The sequence below is a fragment of the Pteropus alecto genome, unplaced genomic scaffold (genome assembly GCF_000325575.1).
Source record: "Pteropus alecto unplaced genomic scaffold, ASM32557v1 scaffold24, whole genome shotgun sequence".
NCBI lineage: Eukaryota > Metazoa > Chordata > Mammalia > Chiroptera > Pteropodidae > Pteropus > Pteropus alecto.
In genome coordinates, this window is record NW_006439192.1 from 597,810 (window position 1) to 612,560 (window position 14,751).

Genomic DNA, 14,751 nt, shown 5'->3' on the forward strand with positions numbered 1-14,751 from the left:
ATCAATGCAGGCTGACACAGCTGAGCATCAAAAATATAAGCGAGAAATGCAGTGACTATCGAGCTTCAGGCCTCCAAAGAAGATTGCTTAGATGCGGACAGCTGAGTGAGCAGGCCCTATAGGTGCTTCCACCATGCTAGGCACTGGGAATTAAAAGATGAACAAGGAGCTTCCAATCCAGGAGTAGAAACAGGCAGACACACAGCTACCTGCAGCCATTACAGGTTGTGATATGTGCTATAATTAAGTTGTAAACGGAGAACGGAGCTTATCATTCTGATGCACAAAAGAGGTAAAATCTGAATTGGATCTTGAAAGATAAGGAGAGTTTTCCAGCTGCAGAATGTCAGGAAGGAGATTGCTGGCAGAGGGCATAATCAAGACCCCTAGACTTGAATCTGTGTGGTTCTTCGGGTTATGATGAGTTCTGAGCATTTGAGGTATACACAGGGAAGTAGTGGGAGATGGGGACCATGCTCTAAAGTGCCTTGAAGGCCAGATTTAGGAGTTTGGACCTCATTCTGTGGACAGTGAAGAGGTTTTGAATAAGTAAGTGATGTGATCATTGAAGATATAGAAAGGTGACAGGTGGTAGCAGTGACGCAGATAATGGAGCCTTTCAGCTGGGTCCCCAGTGAAGCCTGCTCTCCCTGGAGTGTAGATTTATCTATCTGAGGTGGTAAAATAGAAACATATGCATGGACCTTAATTCAGTTCCCAAAGGCTGGCGATGCTGCCCACCAACTCCTGTAACTTTAAAACTATAAATGGGCATTCGGTGATCGTTATTGGCTGCTGGTCCTAGGAAGGCAGTATGCTCTAGCAGTTTAGCTTCTGAACCAGGAGTTGGGCAGACCTGGATTAAAATCCTGGCTGTGCACTATGTGGCCTTTGATTGTATGGTTATTACATAATAAATAATTATTAAATATTATGTATAACTACATATAATAGTTAATAACTATTTTGAGCTTATAATAAAGTAAGGATAATAATGTCTTTATTATAGGATTGTTATGCATATTATATTAATGTCTTTAGAATACCTAGCAAAGGGCTTACCATATCATAAGCACTCAGTAAACGGTATCTATTACTGTTTTTCACATAATTTGAATGTAGACATCTGCTTTGGAAAAGCTGTCCATGTTGAATAATATTTTTAATAATTCTATATTTATTTCTCTTCAGCAAAACTCAGTCCAAAGAATTCACCAATAGCCTGGCCACAAAATCACACTACTTTGATCCGCAAGCACCAGATACCTGGGAGTCTCAGAACATCTGTAAGAGAGCAGCAGAAGGGGAGGAATCTGGGCCCGGCTCAAGACCAGCACTGCTCCTTAAAGAAGAGAAGATTCCAGTGAGTCTTTCCTAGCTGTAAATGTGCAGAGTTTCATCACTGGGGGAGATAAAAGATATTAGGGACACTGAGGTGAATGTAACTGAGTATCAGGATTTAAAACTGGCTTTTCTGGAAAAATTCCTCTCAAATTAAAGGCCCCGCTGTTCATTTCTTTTGGAGGGGGATTTGGCTCACCTGCTACTTTCCAAAAAAAAAAGGGGGGGTGGGGGTTAAAAAATCCTTTTTCATAGGACCGAAGGTGCCAAGAAAGAACTTAAGTAATAAGATTTTGCATTTGAAGATACTTTCAAGGTTCATTTTCCCCTGTTACATGGCTTTTATAACAGGGGTCCCCAACTTTTCTGTGAAGGGCTAGATAGTAAACACTTGAGGCTTTGTGGACCATGTGGTCTCTTGTCACTACCATGCACAAATGAATGGGCACGGATGTGTTCTAATAAAATTTATTTACCAAGACATGCAGAGAGCCAGATTCAGCCCACAGGCTGTAGTTTGCTGACCCCTGGCCAGTAACTCTGGCCCATTTGTGATCTAGACTGTATTCTGTTGAGTCTTCCCCTTTTTGTTGAGTACAAATATCAGTGCCTCTTCAGCTTCATAGATTCTGCCTGTGATTGTGGAGACAGCTAGTTCCTCGACACAACAGGATTTTATACTCAGAACTGATAGGAATTCTCTTATGTTTCAGGTGGTTTAAAAAGCTCAAACATAAATTGCTGCTTGCATTATAGTTTGGAAGAACAATAATACTATATTATGAAGTACCTTCTTCTGCCAGGAATTTCATTACACTGAGGATTAACAAGAGATTTGCAGTTATTTGACTTCCGGTCAGGTCCCCAGCTCTCCAACACTGGTTGCACGTTCTCTTGACCTCTTTGAGGCTGTCAAATGGGAGTACAGTTCTCTGTTCCCCCTATTTCATGGGCTTAGTACATGGCAAAGCACACTGCTGAGAGTCTCATTTAATGTTCACAACAATATTATGACCTAGGGATTGTTTGTCCATTTTGCTGGTGAGGAAACTGAAACTCGGTATGGTTACTCCATCTGCCTAAGGTCTTATAGTTGATAAAAGGGCTAAAGAAGTACAAATTAGTAGTTGATAGATGGTCATGGGGATGGTGAGCACGGCAGTTAGTGTTAATATGTTGGCTAGATGGAGGGCCAGGGAGGGAGTAAGCAATTGGGGAGATAGTTTTATGAACTATATAGATGTCTAACCAATGTACTGTATACTTGAAACTAAGTTAAATAAATGAATTAAAAGAAAAAAAGAAAAAGACTGAACCAGGATTCAAACCTGCGGGAATCCTTCTCAGGTCACTCCTTAACTATTGTACTTGATTGCCTTATTAATATGAGGAATGTGAAGAAGCTCAATAAAGGGCTATAAATATGAGGCTCAGAATATTTAGGGGTACAAAATTCTAAAATTTGGTTTACGTCCCAGGGTCAGCCTGGGTACTTTCCTCACGCCTGCAGTAGAGCACCAGGCTTTCCCAGAACTGCTTTGCACTCAGCATGTTTAATACCACACTCTCCCCAAAGAGCTAGCCCCCTTTCAACACCCCTAAAGTGAAGAACAACAACAGCAACAACAAAATACCTCCTTTAAGGCATCAAGTATGCATGCTTATCTTTGTGTTTGAATTATAATATTTTCCTAGAAAACAAATTTCACAAGATGAAAGATTACAATAGAAATTAAAATACATATTGTGGTTATTCTTTTCCTATATCAGAAAGTTATAGAGAAAGTGACATTCTTCCATTCCTTAGATTGGGGCAGGGGGTAAGGAAACATGTAGGTACAGGAATATGGAAAAAAGAGGTGGAAGTTTTTTATTCCTGCTTTTTCAGCTTTGCCTGAGTCAGAGTATCTATATATGTGTGTGTGGGTGTATACACACACACCCACACACACACCCACACACACATACACAGTGAGGAGAAGATCCCAATATTGATTGATTTACTCATGTGCCAGGCATTGTGATTATAATGTAGGAGCAAAAACAGAATCACTGCTCATGAACTTTATAGTTGAGGAAGCATGGAGAGACTTCATGTAATATGTAATTTCAAATGATAGTAAGTGCTCCGAGGGAAGGGAGTTGTTTCGATGCACCCCCAATACAGTAGAACTTGAGCAATACCAGGGAGTACAGGATGGCTTTGCAGAGGACGTGGAGATGGAGATGACAACAGAGGATACCTGGGGCTGGAAGTTCCAGCAAACAGACAGCGGGCAAAGTCTGTATAGCTGTGGGGAACAGGGGCTTTGGAGAAATCAAAGAAGCCCATTTGACTGGAGTGTAGAAGGGAAGGAGGAGAGCTTATGATTGAGTGAGGGGTGGTCAAGGCCAGACAAGACAGGGTCTTGGAAAAGACTTGAGTTTTGACACTCTTTACAAGAATAATTAGAAATTGTCATTGATTTTTGAGCAATGAATTGACTTGATCAAATTTATACTTTGATCATTTGTGGATCAGATTGGGAGCAAGGTTTTAGCATAACCCAAGTTTCCAAGCTTGGATGCCTGGGTGAATGGGGGTATCATCGGCATAAACAGGAATGTCTGGAGGAGGAGTTGGTTTTAAAGGAGAAGGTGAGTGTAGTTTAGAGACATCAAGGATTTCCTGTGCCACTCAAGGTGGTAGTGCTAGATAGAAATTGATTTTAAATGTAATAATAAAATACTTACAAATTGACTTAGAGTTCACAAAGCTTTTTCCCATAAAGCCATTTCATTTCACAATACTTGCACAGTCTCCTGTAAAGTAGACTGTGCAAGTATTATTTCTTTTGGACAGATGAAGAAACTAATGCTCAAATAGATTAAATGATTTGCCCCCAAATCACAGAAAGCCCTCATTTTTGTATATCTACTTTAATTCCCACTCTCATCAGACCCTTGCTATATTTAAATCAGAATTCATCATCTTCCCTAGATTTGCTCCTTTAGACAAAAACTCTGGTGAGAAACCAAAACTAGAGCTTTGGGAGTCATCCAATATACGTTTCCAAAATGCAATTCAGGTTTGCATGGTAAAGATTTTCATGTTTCAGCCATAATTTATTTTAACTATAAAATCTAGAAGGATATTGTCATTTCTTTAAAATTTCATTGTCTACAAGGCCTAAAATTTATCATAAAAAGAAAAATTATCAAGCAGTTTTTATTGATGTTAGTGACCATGATGCTTATCTGAATAACCATGGAAGGATCTAAAGAACAATCAATCTTCCAGAATTGTAAACAGTGTTCAAGGAAAATCAGCTATAGATTTACTAAAGAAAAATGGTCTTGTTATAATTGTAATAAATTTCCACATGATAAATCATGACCAGAAAATGTGCCCCAGTTAAATTCAACCCAAATATTAATCAGCACTGTAGAAGCTCTTGTGTGGAAGCCAGTTACTTAGAGGAAGTAGTGTTACTAGTTAATAGTAACCCTTTGTATTTCTACTGAAGCATAAAAGAAGACTGGACTTCTCCTGGTTTGGAGCAGTAGACTGTAATCAGTTACTATAAATACTGAGCCCCATGTTCAAATCAAGTTTTCCTTTTAATAGAAGTATATATTTTCAGAGCTTTTTGGGTTTCAGAATTGTTAATAAGGGATTGTGAACCTGCAGTAGGTTTTTGAGCTATGGTAATATAATGAGAGCAAGTATGGTAAAATGTAGTCATTCTGACTCTGTCTCTGTTGGATTTCGTTTTCCTTATCTATAAAACAAGAGACTTTTAAACAGAGCATAAGTACAATTACTTCCCACGTCTACATCTAGGGCAGACATCACTAATCAATTGCAGCACTTCTCTCTGCTGAGCGGGGCTTGCCCTCACATACTTGTCCACAGACTGCCCCAGGCAGCCATACTCAGTCATAGAAGTTAGTTGTAGAGATAGAATCTGTTTGCTGAGGTGAATTCTCATAAATTTCCTTCCAGCTCTAAACATTCTTGATCTTAAACGACACCCATGCCTGTATGACCTGAAGTAAAATATTTTCTCACATCACTACAGCTGTTAAGGAGAGTTTCCATACAGTTTCAATGGATAAGCCACACCAAAAAGTCTGGACTTTTCGTATTCAAGCAGGAGTTAGACAAGAGTATGAGGTCCAAGCCCAGTAGTACAGAGCCAAGGTTAACCCAATCTCATTTCTGGAAATAAGGCACAAATTATGTCTTCTCAGTCAATTGGCAATCCTATCCCAAGCTTTTCACCACAGCCCTACTCCAACCCTAGACTCAAAACTGTATCTCTTGGCCCATCTGGGACATAGCTAATCTCACATATTAAAAATTAGAGAGCCGTACCCTTCCCTCCATGGAAGCAGAACACTAAAAAGCCCAATCTACAGGTTTGCTCTGGGTTATTTTATACCAGTGTAACCATGATTTATTTTATATCTTCATTAGCAGATGGCTTCATCCAAGGAGATCTCTTCTAGAACAATAAAAGATTTGCCCTAGGTCTAAAGGTTAAGAATTTCTGCTTCACTCTTAGAGCCACAAGAAGCAAAACCGGGGGTTTTGAGAAGAGCTGTTTGACCCCTGCTTCAGAGTTTAGAAAACATGGGGTCCAGTGTCAGAGCTTCTTTTACACATTCACGATAATCTTTACAAAATATTTTAAAGAATATATTTGTTTATTTAGTTTCATTTTAACAAAAAGATGGCCAAAAGGAAGTCTGCCCGATTAAATATGGGATGCCTTGAAATCAGACTGCTGACACAGTAGATGGCCTCAAGTCTAGGAATGGAGATTTCCGTTGTTAGAGCCAGCTCTGTGACTTGGGGCCATATCCTGGAAGGAATTTATTCCTTCTGTAAAATGGGGATTGAATTAGCAATATTGTTTCTTTACAAAAGAAGCTGAGATAATTTATAAATTATCTCATTTGAAGATGCTTACCCAATATCATCTGATAAATGCAGCAAGATTCCCCGCCCCCGTCCCCCGAATCCCTTATAAGATGCTATTCTTATCATGAGCCTAGCCTTGGTCCTTCTCATTTTTCGGATGCCCAATATCATCTGATAAATGCAGCAAGATTCCCCATCCCCTGAATCCTTTATAAGATGCTATTCTTAACATGAGCCTAGCCTTGGTCCTTCTCATTTTTCGGATGAATAGTTGGAAGCAAAGGGAGGCTGGGTGGTTTGTGAAAGCTGAAGAGGCTGAAATAATGCCTAGATTAGAGCTGAATGTGTGGTTTTTATTCTGAAAAGCTATTGTTCCCTACAAAATACCTGCCCTGTCCTTATTTCTGGCAGTGGTGATAGCACTTGGGAGATTTAAAAATGATGCTCTGCTTAATATTTAGTAAGAGCATTGTGGTTCTCAGTGGATCACAACGAACACAGTGTTACTGGGTGTCTGCTGCTGAATAGGAGGTGATGGTATATATCAGGAGTTAGCTGTCACTCAGCCAGGTTCTTAAGACATGCAGATTGGGAAGCAGATGCCATTCTCAGGCACCAACAAGTCCGATAGGAAGTTAATAGGAGCCAGAGAAAATGGCAGGTGATGCACTGTGTGAGCAGACTCACACCCCACTCCCCGGTGAGTTGAGGTAAGAACTTGGAGTACTCCTGGCTGATTGGAGACCCTTAGGGACCCCCAGTGTCGATAGTTCTCTGAATGCAGCCAATGTCTTTCCCCCTCTCCTGTAAAAGAATTTGAGAGAGCAGAACAGTTCTGTGTGGTTGGGAGAATGGCAGAGAATGCTAATTCAAAGATAAACCCCTTCGTGTTTCTCTGTTAAAAGTAATTTGTAGGCTAGGAACTCATTAATCAGCGGACCCACTGTCCTTGCCCCAAAGGAGGACCTTGAATAAAACTATCTGCTCACTTTTAGATTTTATCCATAGAGAATTACTCACTATTTTTACAGAAACGGCCTTCAGAGTGGACCACACTACAAAACAGGAGATTAAAAAAAATTACAACACAAACAACTAGGATTCAAAACATTCCAAAAAAAAAAAAGACCTTGAAGCTAAGAGACTAAAAAGCCTTGAGCAAGATTCTTCCTCTTCATGTTAGAGTCAGGACCTCTTGCCTCTCCATCCCTACACACACACCACACACAACACATACACTTCTCACACTGCCACAGGGCTCTGACAATAGCTCATAAATCTGTCATTTCACTATAACAACTATTAACAAAAACTCACCACTAAAATGTACATTTTGGTTGTAAACTGGATGTTGAAACCACGGTGGTTTTCAGTTCTATTTTTAAGTGTTATTCTAACTCATAGCATTATGTTCCCAGTAGTAGATAACAGTGGAGCAACCTGCAAAATGCCTTTCAGACATAATAAGAGACTTCCTTCTTCCATGCATCCCCTCCAAACCAAAGTTAAGCTTACTGTCTACTCAAAAACCAACAGTTCTCGAAAACCGGATTTTCGTGGTTTGCCTTTATAAAGGAGACATTAAGATCAGACTCTTTCATTAAAAGAATAGAAAGTGATATGCTGAATTGTTTTTTTAGACCCTCATTCATCTTCAGGTGCTCTTGAATAGCAACCCAAGTTTGGGATTTAATGTGGGCTTTCTTTAAAGGGTGACAAGTAGTATTTGAGCAAAACTCCTTAGGTGATTTAATCAGAAATGAGTACTAAAGCTTGGCGAGTAGGCAGGGTGGAGAAATCTGCACACCGCCCCAGAGTAGAGGGCCTGTTCCTGGTTGGTAGAAGCATCTTGGGTTAGGCTGGCTCTGGTCTGAAGACAGCCATATTGCCAATCTCCGAAAGAGAGTCGGGTTCACACTTATAATAAGGAATCCCACTGTAAACAGGCAGGAAACGTGTCTCTGAACTGCAAGCTAGAATGTGGAGGATTGAATTGGATATGAAGGAAAAAGGGATGATTCCAAACCAGTAACCATTTCCCTTGTTTATATTCCCTTCTAGTATACATGCAGGAAGTATTTCAATATCATTTTTGTGAGAGGTGAAGTATTGAGCATACCAGGTAAAAACAGATGAATTAATTGTTCTCATTTTATTAATTCAAGGGTAGAGCCATAATCAGAGAGTTACACAATTACCCAAGCAGTTCTGTGTGACTATAATAGAATTTCATGATAGTTTGTAGAATAAAATTTAAATAAGATAGATTCAAAAACCCCGGGCCTTAAAAAGCCATTTAAGCAGTTATTTTTAAAAACAGTATGTTACATAAAAAGCTTAATATACAATAAATTATAAAAGAGTAAAACATTACTATACTAGTCTTTGAGAGTCATACATTATGAAGTTGGTAACACAACTTTATTTTGTATGATTGTAAGTGATATTTGCAATAATTCACTTACTAGAAGTCGTGTGCTGGGAAGAAAAATATGGAATCCTGAGTTAGGAAATGCAAGGTCCTGTTGACCACTTAGAGTCAGTCATTTAACTCTCTGGGGCTCAGTTTTGTTATCTAAAAAATGGAGGTTATAATAGCTACATATCACTGGGTTGGATGTCAGAATCAAATGAAAAAATAAACATAAAATTGTTTTGTAAAGTATTATATATGATGTAAAAATTATTTTCTATCATTATTTATAGTTAGGTTCCTATTTTCCATTGCGTCAAGACTTCCCAAATCAATCATGTTTTTAAGATTCCGTGTCTATTCTCTTAACACTCCTTTATTACTTCATACTTATACATTATATTTAATAATTACTTTGTTTCCCTTGTTTGTCTTCTTTTTCTTTTTTCATGGATCATATGTCAGGTATCTCCCTGGTAAGAATATAAGAGTAGCCTTTGTAACTCTTTCATATCTGAAATGCGTTGCCCTAACAACCCATTTACCAGTTCTGTGTTATTGCATTTTCTGAGGCTGTTACTGCCCAGTTTTGCTGTTTGCACGTAGCTTCGAGGGGCTGGAGGGGGAAGGTGTGATGAAAGATGTTTATCCAGTATGGCAGTTCTATGCTTTAATAGGCTCAAAATAAACTGAGACACTAACGACAATATATTATTTAAAGGTATGCCATAAACTTACGCATCATTTTAGAGTTCGGTATACATTTAAGTCTGGCTATCCAGTAGTCTCTGTGCATAGATTTTGCTACAAACAATATTAGAGAAACAGGGAAAAGATTCCCTGGGGTATCCGTTGTCCTAATTCATGTTTCAGTAAAATCATTCCACAGGGACTCTGTACTATATTTTCAGCAGTAAAATTGATTGTCCCGTTTTTCATCTTATTAGTCTAGTTGGCCTTAGGAAAATACCTCCACTCTCTCTAAGTTATTATTCTCTGTAACTTTATCAAAACATAGTTTCATTATTCTGACTATCCCATTATTTTATAAAGAAAAAGCTAAATACCTATATGTTCAAAAGCTGAATATTACAGTCATCATTCACAAATTCCCCTTTTATTTACAACGATTGGGAATAAAATGGTCCGAGTATTCCAGTGACCCAGTTAGCAAAATGGATGAGTTATAAGCCATTGATTTTCAGAGAATTTGAATTCAGTCAATCTCGATTAATATTAAGATTAAAGAATATCTCTTAATGAAAGAGAAAGTATTTCATGAATTTATAGTGTGTTCATTCATTCACCAAATATTTATTGAGGCTTTACTAAATGCCAGTCCCTGTAAGTTTGCTGAGGCTCCAGCTATCAGTGAGTTAAGCAGACATGGTCTTTGCCCTCAGGAGGTTAGTATTCTGACCATCAGTCCATTAAGGAACACTATGTTTTTAAGAGATTTAAAAGAACAGGATTAGTAAATACTTAACCTAGTAGTTTGTTTTCCAAACTGAACTCTTGATTTTAGCCTATTAATTCTTCATTTTCATATTCATCATAAAAATTGAGTGCTAAAGTTGTTTTGTTTTTTTAATTTTTCTGCTTTTCTTGGAATTAAAGGTGCTTGGCATTTGTTTGATTGCATAGCCCTACTCTTAAACAGAGTGAATATTAACTTAGAAGCTAGAATAAACTTTTTCAAACCAGTTTTAAAAGTGTAATTAGAAAAATTCTCATATGGCACATAGTCTCTGGGGAAAATGTAATTTGTAACCATATAATATCAATGTTGCTAGCAGCACCTTTTGATAACCCAGTTGCTTATATGGATTTGAATTGTCATACTTCTAAATTTAATGGTAATGAAAAAAACATATACACATACACATACATACATACATATATATATATATATACACACTATCCACTATCCACTATACACTATCCTTCAGTCAATGCGGATGGGGTCCACTCCCAGATTTAGCTGAGTCTGCGCTGATTAGAGAGGACCATATTCTGTCTTGCTGTCCGCAGGAAGTCCACTAGCTTCTGGTGTCATTGACTTTCAAGTTTTCTCTTTATTTTTTGGAGCTTTTCCTAAATATTATGTGGTAACTTTTATTAAATTGATTGGGGTAACATTGGTTAATAATATAAATTTCAGGTGTACAACTTTGTAATACCGTATCTGTATAATCTATTGTATGATCACCACCCCCAAGATTAGTCTCCTTCCCTCACCATGTATTTGATCCCTTCTACCCTCTTCTTTCTCCCTTCACCCCTTCCCCTCTTGTAACCACCATTCTGTTGTCTGTATCTATGAGTTTGTTTTGTTTGTTTGTTTGTTTGTTTGTTGCTCTTTGTTTTATATCCAAATAAAATTATACAGTTCTTGTTCTTTTCCCTCTGACTTATTTCACTTAGCATAATACTCAAGAGCCATCCATGTTGTTACAGATGGCAATATTTCATCCTTTTTATGGCTGACTTGTATTCCGTTGTATATATGTACCACATCATCTTTATCTAATCATCTATCAAAGGACATTTAGGTTGTTTACATTTTTAGTTATTACAAATAATGCCTTTGTTCATTACAGCATTATTCAGTTTTTATTTTTAAGTGAAACAAATCTGAAGCAAATAAGATTGCTTTACCTCTACTCATAGAGTTTCAGCGGCTACTGAAGTCCCTGAAATGTAGCAGATGGGAGGTGACTATAGTGGTTTGCATGCGTGAGAGCAGACATACGTTCACTTTGGGAGACCCTACAGAACAAGCAAGCTATAGACATGGAGAGGACATGCGTTTCAGTCTCTGCTTCCCTATTACAGTACCTGCTTTGACACCCTTATGGGGTTGATATGAAGGTCAAATGACGTATTGAACTTGAAAGTGCTTTGTAAGCAAAAATTATGAAAGTAGATGGGTAGTTTTCTTCCCTTTCTTGTGTTACAAATAGGAATAACTAAAGATCACTGGAACACAGCATCATATGGATGCTTCAGAGAGGGCATGGTACGCTCGTCAAGAAGCCTCTTCATCCTTATTCTGGGAGCACTCAGAGAAATAATGGTGTTGGGGTTGTCTCCCTCTCGTATTGGTGTCATAAATAATTACTTTTGTGTCATAAATAACTACTTTTGAGGCACTAATCTGGCTGTTTTTTTAATAAAGGAAATCTTTTTTGGATCACACTATTCTCATCTATTACATTATACTCTATGTATTTTGTGGATTTGTGGAACATGTAAGTGTACTTGAATGAAATGCTCTACATAAGTCTTGATCGAGTTCTTTATATGAGTTTAATGCTTTGGAATAATGGCAATTTTTGGTTCACTTTGAAAATTAGTATTTTTATAAATGTGATTCCTAGTATGTGTCACTAGTTTTAGAGTGTACAATATGTTTCAAACATGTAGAAGTATTGCTCTCTGGGCTGGTTGTTAAACTAATCAATTGCTTATGCTAAAACTCTTCTACTTAAGAACCAACTTTGAGCTTTAGTACCTGAAAACAAAACCTAAAACGTCAAAGAAAGGATGTCACCTCTGACCGGTTCCAGTAGATGGTGCTGACAGTCACTGTGGACCTTTAGTCACTGGCATCACGTCCTTTTCATTGTCTGGTTCATGTGTCTGTGCTTAAGTTATTGAGTTATTTTAAGAATATTAATAACCCATCATATCTGATAGGTGCAAAAGCAGTGAGTATATTGAAAGTGCTAGTAAGAGAAGGAATCTGACGATGATATAAAAAAATCAAGATATTAAAAGCAAGTGGCGAGAAGACATGTTGTATGAATGTATAGATGAATGGTCCAGTTGAAGGAATAATTCTAAGAATAACTCATGCAATATATTTAAAGGTTTACATTCATGCAAATGACAGTAATAGGCAAGTGATGGGGGGGCAGAAATGCTTGATGAAGTAGATAACACTTTGGAATATGTGTGTTAGAGGAGCAGCGTCAAATGCCTATTAGCCTGATGCTAATTCGGGAAACAACTAACAGTTTGTTCAAAAGCATGAAGGCTGAGCATGGTGGAGGTGCTACTGACAAACCCTTGGTCCAAAGCTCTGCTAGTTGCACAGGTCCGGGTCCTTCTGAAACCAAAATGCTTGATGAAGTAGACAATACTTTGGAATATGTGTGTTAGAGGAGCAGCGTCAAATGCCTATTAGCTTGATGCTAATTCGGGAAACAACTAACAGTTTGTTCAAAAGCATGAAGGCTGAGCATGGTGGAGGTGCTACTGACAAACCCTTGGTCCAAAGCTCTGCTAGTTGCACAGGTCCGGGTCCTTCTGAAACCAATAGAGAGGCTGGGAGTGCAGCTAGCGTGGTTGGAGCATTACCTACAGTACCTGAAGAGGTTACCTGCCTCCTAATTTTCAATGTAGAAGAAACTGGTCCTTTTTTGCAAAATGATGCCTTACAGATCTTATATTGTTGAGGAAAGGGAGCATGGGCCTGTGTTTAAAGCTTACATCCCTTGTAGTGGAAATGTATTCAGAGACTGCAAGCCCGATCCTTTCAAAGTCATCTTGGACTTTTGAACAGACAGACTTACACGAAACCTGTTGAAACAGTTCTAACCTGTTTCTAAGTAGAGGAACTGGTTGCTGTACTGTTCTATTTTAGGTGCAGAGTAGCTACATATATTTTTATAATATTAAAACAAGAAAAAATAAGACAGAATATGGCAAGTAGCAATTGTGAAAACTATAGGACTCATTACTCTGCCAAAAAATAAGCATAAGAAATATTTGACCTGCAATTCATTTTCCTATCATTACAATGTTGACATAGTGGGATGAGCATAAACTCTGGCACAAGCCAGCTGTGTGATTTCAGTAAGCTACACAGCTCCTCTGAGATTCACTTTCTTCATTCAAAAGTTGGGCATTATGCTGCATATCCATCAGATGTTGTGAGGAATAAAAACAATACTAAGTCACTAACACAGTGCCTAGTCACAGCAGTCATTAGTTGGCATTAGCATTAATAGCATGATTAGTAAAATATCTCAGCAGAGAGCTTAGTGTGTGCCACCAGCAATTGTCGGGGCCAATTTTATCAGCTAAGATAGATTAAACTTCTGCAATAAATGGACAAAAAAGGCAATAGTTAAAACACAGTAGAAGTTCATCTTCTCCCTTGTAACATCCAAGATGGGTGTTCTGGTTCTGAACAACTCAGGTCCACACAGTCATTCAGGGGCTCAGGTTTTTTGTGGCTCTGCTGTCTCTAGTAGTAGCATGATTGCTGTCATGATTCCAGCCCAGAGGAAGGGGAAATGGCCTGGAGGTGTGCATGAGGGAGATGTTAAGGGCCCGGATAGAAGTAGCAAGTATCTGTTATCACCTGAATCGTATGGAAGGTAATGTATTCATATGAGCACACCTAACAGCTAGGGCAGCTGGGGAATGCAGCACATTTGGCTACTGAGAAAAAGGCAAAATTGAAGTGGCCATGCTGGTTTGTTACATAGCATAGTGATGACCCTCTTTGTTCCACACCGAATCTTGATACCAGCTTTCTGCTGAAAATTTGTAGGTAATTTCTGATCTCTGCCAGAATTCAGGAATGAGTTCGCAGGCACAAGGCGCAAAGTCACGGCAGTGTGGGTTGTAGGTGGCTATATCAGGCTATACAAGGCATGTGGCTGTCTGTCCTGGGACTTGGCCCAGACTCTGCACTAAAGCCAGGGACAGAGTGATGGGGGCCTATGTAACTGACCTGGTTTTAAGAGCCCCCTGCTATGCTATGCCAGCTGAGTCACAATGCCAGAGGGGGTTGCATGTGGCAGGCAGGAATGACACCAGGGAATCCAGGCAGTGGATCTGGGAACCCCACTGGCAGGAATTGCCTCTTGGGAAATTCATCTAGAGTAGCAGAAACCTGGACAGTGGGCTGGATAACAGAGTCAAGGGAAGGAGAGGGGAGGAATGTGATCAGACAGGGAAAGTAGGCAGGGCATCCAGGCACCAAACTGGTATTCCAGGCATGCCTCCAATTCTGGATGCTGAGCAAGGTGTATGCAGTTAAATAGCAGAGACTAAGCACTTCTCTGGTCTGATGTAA

The 14,751-nt window shown here is 38.8% G+C and overlaps 1 protein-coding gene across 1 annotated transcript in view; it reads left to right on the plus strand.

Annotated features, from left to right (window-relative positions):
- The window catches only part of SH2D4A (SH2 domain containing 4A), a 48,538-nt gene that overhangs the window by 8,633 nt on the left and 25,154 nt on the right, over nt 1-14,751 (plus strand). Inside the window, exon 3 of the mRNA XM_006916253.3 lies at nt 1,192-1,363. Coding sequence (XP_006916315.1) covers nt 1,192-1,363 — 172 coding nt within the window. The remainder of the gene's footprint in view (nt 1-1,191; nt 1,364-14,751) is intronic.